The 8,891-nt window shown below is 43.7% G+C and overlaps 1 protein-coding gene across 1 annotated transcript in view; it reads left to right on the top strand.

Moving 5' to 3' along the window:
* The first annotated feature begins 2,386 nt into the window (after positions 1-2,386).
* LOC102213745 (transmembrane protein FAM155A-like) overlaps positions 2,387-8,891 on the top strand; it is a 54,776-nt gene continuing 48,271 nt past the window's right edge. Inside the window, exon 1 of the mRNA XM_005753461.2 lies at positions 2,387-3,428. Coding sequence (XP_005753518.1) covers positions 2,742-3,428 — 687 coding nt within the window. The 5' untranslated portion in view covers positions 2,387-2,741. The remainder of the gene's footprint in view (positions 3,429-8,891) is intronic.

The following is an 8,891-nucleotide window of genomic DNA, read 5'->3' as shown; positions in this document are numbered from 1 at the left end:
AAACATTCAGCTTTGATATTAATGAGTTTTTTGGGTTCATTGAGAACATGGTTGTCGTTCAATAATAAAATTATTCCTCAAAAATACAACTTGCCTAATAATTCTGCACTCCCTGTATTTTGGCATTTCCCTGTCTTGAAAACTTTTTGGAGCCAAATTTTTACGTGGTTTTCAAACCAATTTAGGAAAAAGGTACCACTTGATGGTACACTGGCTATGGATCATTTGCATCAATCGAATCTTTTTCCTTTTCACAAAAACAGATAATTACAATGGGTATGCTGGTGGCAAAGAAACTTATTCTTTTACAGTGGCGGTCTTCTTCGGCCCCGTGTTTTAAAAGGTGGATTAATGAGATGGTGTCTGTGGCCAGGGGGGAACAGATAAGATTTGATAGAATCTTATCTGTTCTGGCAGCCATTTCTAGAATTCTTAAAAATTAACTGATCATAATTCATGCCTCACACCCCGCATGAATTTTCTCATTTTATTTTACTCTTTATTTAGTTAATATTGCTATAATTTTTTTCTTCCTCTTTTTTCTTCTTTTTTTCCATGCTTATAAGTTCACAACTGCTAAATGTAGTAATTGTCCTCAGTTGAATCTGTATAAGCATGATGTGTTTAATTTAAAAGCAAAAAATAAAATAATTTCAAAAAAAGAAGAAAGTTGGCTTACAGGAGAGTAGCTACAAGACAATAGATGAACCACTTGCTTTGATGCTTAATAATGCAAAGCTACTCTAGTGAAGTAGAGCATAAACATACTGAGAACAAAGGCACCAATAAGTCATCGATAAGTTAGAGGTTTAGACAAAAAAGATCAGTTATTAATGTATTCTGAATTAAAAGCTACAACCAAGTTCAGTTAGCTTTTTTCATTATTTGTTTACTGTGTGTTTTAGTAGGCTTTAGAGTTTTTTGTTGGCGGTTTAGCCTTAAGACACATGTCAGCGGGTTCTTGTCAGAGGATAAAAACCATGTGACCAACCTGTCTGAAACGTCCAGTCCAATAAGAAATAAAATAGTTTTCAGAAAAGCTTCTGAACGACTTATAATTGATACAGAACACTCACACATAAAATGCTAAGTCCCTATACTTATATTTATTTAGTTACATTCCTATGAATTTTATGCCCAGCAGTATTCTTTTCTTTAAAGAGTTTCATTTCAGAGCTTTAATTCTGAAGTCACACTTCGAATATTTCTGGTGAAATTTTGGCACGGTCTGTTTGACTTGATGCGCCCTTGCACAGAGAGATGCGGCGACTGTGGTGCGCGCGCATAACGTCAGAGCTGAAGATGTTTGGTCAAATCGCGTTAATTAAGTAGCACCATACCGGATGTTAATCGAAATTACCGACAAAATAAAACACATGCTAGGTTTCAACGTTTAAATGTGATATTCTGTATTTGTAATGTACTACTACTAATAATGATAATAATAATAATATGATTGTGCCTTGGTTTGTTAAATAACTTTTCAAATTATTGTGTTATTTTTTTGACTTTCATTATTTTGCTTGAAACATTCTTTTCCTGCTTCATTTCATTTAAATAAAGAGGTTGGGTATTGGTAGTTTAAGATTTTCTGAATAATAATAATGGATTGGATTGATATATTTTACAATTCCACTATTCATTCACTCTCACACACTGGTGTAGGCAAGCTACAATTGTAGCCACAGCTGCCCTGGGGCAGGCAGACTGACAGAAGCGAGGCTGCCATATCGGCCCCTCACCAGTAGGCGGCAGGTGAAGTGTCTTGCCCAAGGACACAACGACCGAAACTGTCTGAGCCGGGGCTCGAACCGGCAACCTTGCGATTACAAGACGAACTGCCAACTCTTGAGCCACGATCGCCCATGATCGAATGTGTGGTTGAAGGCTTCCAGAATAAATTTAAAGTGGATCCAAGGCAGAAGACTTTATTTTTTAAATTAATTTTACTTCTTTATTTCTTGTTTTCATTCATTAATTTATTTATTGTTTGATTTTTTTTTAAGTTGTGTTGATTTATAAACATTTAAAAAAAAATCAGTAGCCTTAAAAATAAAACAAAAAACCCTCATTTTGGAAGCATCGTGTGTCATGAATGTCTAAAAAGCGGGAAAGCTGTTAAAACGAATCACTAGGAACGACTAAAACGAGCCTTTATTTTGAGCGGCGTGACCGGAAATGCCGCCTGTTATCGTCGCCGCCTTTACCCAGCTTCCAGCAAACACACAGCATCTCTTAGCGAACATGGCGGCAACTTGACAACGGCAGCGAGCTGAGGATGGTGAGGGCTTGAAAAAGAAAAAAAAGAGGTCTGTCACAGGCTGTAGGCCCATCCGCCGACACAAAGGCATACAGCTTCGCCATGTTGGAAGAGGATAGCGCCTTTGTCCCTGCACGACCGAGGCCGGGGGAAACGTAAACGCGTCGGGAAGTGTTTCTAAAAACGGAGTCGAGGCTACGCAGAGGAGCGGAGCGGCGCGGCGCGGAGGAGAGCTCGGGGCGGGCGGGCGGGAGGACAGCGGCTTCACCGGTCAGCCATGGAGGATGCGGCCCGTGGTCGCCAGCGTTTGATTTCCCAACCGACCCACGCTCCTTTTAATGGGAATTACCGCTGATAGCAAAGGCAAGCCGGGACAACCCACCGCCCGACACTTGAGGGGAGGAAAACGCGAAGCGGACCCGACGTCAATGACTGTTGCGGCAGAGGAGCCCCCACGGTGGAGTCGGCCGGTTCCCAAAATATGACCAGGGGTGCTGGGACGTGTTGGCAGCAAGAAGATGACGACGGCTTCCAAATCTGGCTAGAGCCCCCCCGCGACAACCAAAAGCCATTCACCGACTCAGAGAGGGCGCAGAGATGGCGACTGTCCTTGGCATCCCTCTTGTTCTTAACCATCCTCCTCTCTGATCACCTGTGGTTCTGCGCCGAGGCCACGCTGGCCCGGACCCGGGACAAGTTCGCATCCACCCACCCTTTGTCACCTCAGACATACTCAGCACACAGCAGCCTCAGAGGAAACCCAGATGATATTTTTATAGGAAACTCTACCAAACATTTGTGGCGGCTCGAAACTTGCCACCGGGATAGTTTATCTAACGACTGCTTTACTTTCTTGGATGCCGACGAGTTGTGCAGGGGCCTTTCCGACAGAGAGGGGACGCGGGCTGTAAATATGAGCAATTTGTACCTTTCCTTTTGTAACTCCTACTCCCTGCTGGATTTGTTGTACGGCTCGACGAGTCCGGACAATTTGAACTGCAGCCTCGACGCGCTCGGCGACGGCGACGCGAACCGCTGCAGTCTGTGCGTCCAGGCGTACCAGCGCTACGACCAGCACGCCCAGGAGAAATACGAGGACTTTGAGCTCCTCACTCAAAAATACGAGCCGGGGGCATATTCGGTGAGGACGTGCATGGAGCAGTGCAAGGTAGGCTGCAAACAAACAAATAAAACCTGCAAGAAAAGAGAGGAAAAAAACAAACAAACAAACAAAAGGGATGGGGTGGGAGGGTGTTGGGGAGAGGGGGGTGATGTGGTGGTGGCCATCTGTTGATTTGGGTCCGGATAGATGCCAGTTTGTGGTCCTCCTCCTCCTCCTCCTCTTGTCGCCATGGAGACGGGTGACAGATTCAAGGAGACTCCCGGCTCCGGGCCTCATGTTCATTCATCTCCTCATCGTGTTTAGGCCCCATGCTAATGTGCAGATGGAGGCCGTGTGTGCGCGCCCCATCCCCACAGTCCTCCCTTTTACAAGCTTGTGCACTTCATAATACCGGAGAACGCATATGGTTAAGTAAGACCACTGGATAATTTAATGCAGTGGTCCAATTTACCCACCCCTCCAAAAACAATGTGTCTGCTCTTTAAATGTACAGGTGCCCTTGTAGCTCACCTGGTTGAGCAGGTGGCTCAGTCCGCTGCTGATCATTGTCTTCTGGTCTCCCTTATTGGCTCCCCCCCCAGGAAATGCACATTTAATTAGTCCTGCGTTTTCTAACAGCCCAGGTTGTCTTTGTCTGTTCTGTTAATCAGTTGAAATCAAAATCGCGTAAGTCTTTGGAACTACACAGCAGTATTTTACTACTTGAAGTCTAGAAGTGCTTTAAATTTCCAGATGCTGCCAGCATGTTTAGCAGCTCATTTGACCAAAAAATTGGAGTAATTATGTACCAGCCATCAAGCAGGGCCAGATCAGACCCTTCCTCGGCCCTTTTTTGGCCACTGTGCCGCATGGTTGACACTCCAATTTTATGGCCTTCTAACAGTTTAATGATCAGGAATGAGGCAGGCACCTTATGCAAACAACTCTAGGATCCCCGTGTGTGTGTTTGTGTGTTGCTGCAGTCTGCCAGGTGTTCACCACCACTGCCCCACTCCATATCAAGAGTGTTTCATTACAGTCAAGAGGTGGTTTCCCTGCCTAATGTGCCGGAAGTCTCCTTCCCGCTGCTGTTTGCTTATCTCCATATCCGCACACACACACACACACACACACACACACACACACACACACACACACACACACACACACACACAAGCAAACGGCCTCGCGTTGGCTCTACTGTTTGATCGTTTAACATCTCCTGACAGAGCACGGCGAGGTTAATGTGGGCTGTAATGGGTGCCCGGTTAAGAGCTGCCTCTGACAGTCAGTCGGTTCAGCACCATGGAGCTGTCCACAGTGCTGAATGGCGCTCCCCAGCTCCATTCACAGAAGCCCTGGCCAATCCCAGATGGCCTCCATTCACCCAACCAGCGGCAGAGACACAAGCACAGGCGTCAAGTGAAAAATCTAACCAGGCCATCTGCCTGCTTATACAGACCCAATGTGTGGCATGCACAGGAGCGGGGCCTAGTTTGGAAAAAGTAGCTAGGATCTAGGGGAAGGAAATGTGAAAAGGCAAACCAAATCCCTTTTGTGTGCATTTGCAGTCAGCAAACTATGATTCACTTTCTTCTTTATGTCTCTGTTCTATTGAATGTCTTAATGCTGGTAAATACAGCAGCCTTTTTTAGGTACGATAATGCATATTGTTGCATATAAACACTCTGATTCTTTGAGTGCAGAAAGGCGTTGGAGGAAGCTGCTCTTGAATTTATCTCCTGCACAACAGTGGATCAGGATTTATTTTCTTTCTTGACAGTTTTGCTGTCAGTGTTTAAAGCCAGGCTCCGTATTCAGTCTGCTGTTACATGTCTCTTTATATTTCGAGTATTTGTGGGATCTTGATACATATTTGGATTAGCTACAAAAATACATACAAAAAATGCATCTGATAGATTTTTTTTGCTGAGCAAGACACTTAAAGACACATTGGATAAAAGATACAAGTAGCACAGAGACCGATTCCAAGTCTCAAAGCCTGTATCAGAGGCTAGTTTATGACAATATAAGAACAAACTGAATGGATTTATTGTTCTGCTTAGTATTTTTAGCTGGACAAAATTTATGCATTTTTAGTGCACGTGAGGATCAACAAAAGCTACACACAATTGTTTGACAACAAGCATCTCGAGGTTAACCACACTGGAATGTGATCCAAGAAAAAAAAAAAGTCAGGTTTCATCATCTGCAGTTAAAACTCTTACAATACTTACAATAAGGGGAACAATGGCAAACGTGCCTAAAAAAACATTAGTACGAAGCTGTTCATTAAAATATATTTGAGCAGTTTGTATAAATAGATGTACAAATGTACAATAAATGCAAACTCATATACAGAATAACATTCTGACCCTGTGCAGTCAACCGAGTCTATACGAGTGAGCAAAATGCACAATGTTTAAATTGAATGGCATCAAATTTAATCCGTGAAAGGGGCATCCATAAAATGGAAATCCCAGTAGGCGGTTATTATAATAGGCTACAGGAAGCAGCTCAACATTCATTCTTCAATTCTTCAATTTCTAGTGTATGAATCCAAAATGCTCTTCTTTTTAACAGTAATCTGTCTGCATTCCCACCACTTTTAGGAGTAATTGTAACCACTATTTCTATTTCTGTATGTATGTTAGGTAAATGTACCAGGGTACACTGAAAATTTTACAATGTGTGAAAATTTAACCATTCACACATGGGTAATAACTTAGTTATGTAAAATTATACTGTTCTTGACTCTTAACAGCCAGTGGAGTGACTTTTCTACAAAGGATTCAGGTCGAACTTCCAAAGGATGCAAAACTTATGCTCATTACTAAGTGCCCTGCTGCACTGCCTCTTTGTTGATGCCAGCATCAACAGTGAGCGTTACTAGCTAATAGTAGCGTAGAAAGAGTCCACTAACCTGAGTGACAAATGGCTGACTTGCAGCGCCAACAATTGGCTTCAATGTGCTACTGACAGTATCAGTTGCTAAGTTGGGTATCAAGTCTGTGTTAGCAGTCAAGCTAATGTTAGCTACAGGGATGTGCAGAACTAGTTGACTAAGCGACTAATGGTTGCTGTTGTCAGTAGTCGGGACCAGACGTACTAGTCGTTAAATCTAATTGTTAACATTTGAATTGATGCCCAGTCCTAAATGTTATGCAGCCAGCTGCCACCAGATAGAGCACTTAATTTAAGAAACACCTTGAATGGATCTTTTTGTCAGCAGTATTAGGGATCACAGATACAAGCGGTGAAAATGAGCGATAGGGTGAGCAGTTCAGTCAATCGGGAGATGCTCAGAGTAGAGCAGAGTAGTCCTCCACATTGAAAGGAGCCAGCTGAGGCTGTTGCCTCCTGACTTTTTGTTTTTTTCAAAAGATATTTCAGTAACGGGCAGCACGGTGGCACAGTGGTTAGCACTGTTGCCTCACAGCAAGAAGGTCCTGAGTTCAATTCCACCATCAGGCCGGGGTCTTTCTGTGTGGAGTTTGCATGTTCTCCCCGTGTTTGCGTGGGTTCTCTCCGGGTACTCCGGCTTCCTCCCACCGTCCAAAGACATGCAGCTTGTGGGGATAGGTTAATTGGATAATCCAAATTGCCACTAGGTGTGAATGTGAGTGTGAATGGTTGTCTGTCCCTGTGTGTTGGCCCTGCGACAGACAGTTTTTGGCATTAAATTCTTTTCAAATTGAACGTTATATCTGAATGTTTCTTAGTGTAAGACTAGTCGTTTAGCCTAATTGATTTTTTCAAGTAAAAGATTAGTTGCCAGGATTATCCCTAGTGATCTATTAGCTAAAAGAAAGCCAGCTTTATCTACCAAAACCGGTTTGACCTAACCGGCTAAACCCGGCTAAACCAACAGCAACATCAGCAGTGTGTTTCATTCATATAGAATTTTTTTTCTCTCCCGGCTCAGAACCGACTCAGTGCTGTTGTTTTTCAGACTAATGTTAGCTAAAGCTAGTGTGCTTGCTCACATGGAAAAATACTGTCTTGAGTGGACAAAGCTAGCTGTTTTATCCAAACACCCAGGGCTGATCTGGCATCTTGGCTGTCCATTTTCACATTACTTTATGAGTTTAATGTTACTAACCAACCATCACCAGATTTGTGCAGTGTAGATAAGTTACAGCAGACTCACTGTATGTCACTAGCAAAATCATATCTGAGTATAAAGGTTAGTTGACTAGTCTGCCATATTTGCTTCATCAGCCAGGCTGTGGGTGTCATTGATAATACGAGTGTTAAGGAGGTTGTTAGGTCCACGAGTTGGACTAAATGATATCTGGAGAAAATAAGAATGTAGAGTCACAGTGTAAAGGAAAATAAACAGCTGATCTTGCACACTTATGGCAGGAAACTTCAATATTCCAATATTAAAGTTTCCTGCCATAAGTGTGAGACGGCTGTGCGTTTTACTCCAGCTGCCATGTCTGACATTCTTTCTTCTCCCCTGCTGAACTCAAGCCCTGCTCATGATTTCATGTTTTAGCCACTGCCAGTCTTCAGGCCCATTCTTCACACTCACCTCTTGGCATTTGAAGGGAAAACAGTCATTTAGTCAAGCTGCTAATTTCTTTAACAATGACCCTTCTCAGTCACCTTCTAGATTATAGGGTTGCCCGAGTCCTCCGTATGGTACAGAAAGAGCAGCATGACTCAAAGGATAATATCGAGCTCTTGTTGAGTTAATGGCTACCTGCCTCGGAGAAACCTAGCGGTTCAACTTGTGTGCCCGCTCAGATGGAAAAGTGTGAAAACATTAAACAAACAGAGGCCTGAATCACTGTCTGGTGCACGGTTAACAGTGCAGACAGGTACAGCAGGCGTTTGCTGCAGGACAGTCTCTGACATTTCGAGCGAGGATATTTGAGAGTCGCGTTTGTTGTGCAGGAGTGTCTCCAGTGGTCCGCAGGTGGTGCTTTGATTCCTCTCGCCTGAGGTGAAACATCACACAGCAGACACGGCCAGTGTGCTGTTCCTCACAATGGGATCCTCCATCATCGGACTCTGTGAAAACCCACCATTCATCCTGACAGCAGGGCGGGCTTAGAACATACAAACCGGGGCAGATGCACTGAGCAGCGGTATTTTCCAGCTTTTGTTTTTTTCTTTTTTTTTCCATCCCGAGCGTGAACCAAAATGTCAGACTCAGTCAGAGTTTTACAGGAAACAGCGAAGCTCTCCAGAAAGCATTTGACTGGAAAATGACTGTTAGCTAACAAAGGCAAGGGATCACATTAATTAGGGTGTTCCCTACTCTGGAAGCAGGTGCACGAAACTCACGGTTTGCTATGAGCCTTGTTTTTAAAGTGGTGTTCAGTAAGTTTTGTAAAAGCTGGGAAAATGAGAAGACCGGTTGTCTGTCTCTATGTTAGCCCTGTGAGACTGGCGACCTGTCCAGGGTGTACCCTGTCTCCTTCCCTCCCAGTGCTGGGACACGCTCCAGCCTCCTCGCAACTCGATTCTGGACAGTATTTAAAAGAAATCATGCTATGTTCAGTGAGAGTTGAAACTAGA

Source organism: Pundamilia nyererei, unplaced genomic scaffold (genome assembly GCF_000239375.1).
Source record: "Pundamilia nyererei isolate P.nyererei 1_Seehausen unplaced genomic scaffold, PunNye1.0 scaffold00430, whole genome shotgun sequence".
NCBI classification, from domain to species: domain Eukaryota; kingdom Metazoa; phylum Chordata; class Actinopteri; order Cichliformes; family Cichlidae; genus Pundamilia; species Pundamilia nyererei.
The sequence above is the reverse complement of the archived record's forward strand: the minus strand, read 5'-3'. Positions and strand labels throughout refer to the sequence as shown.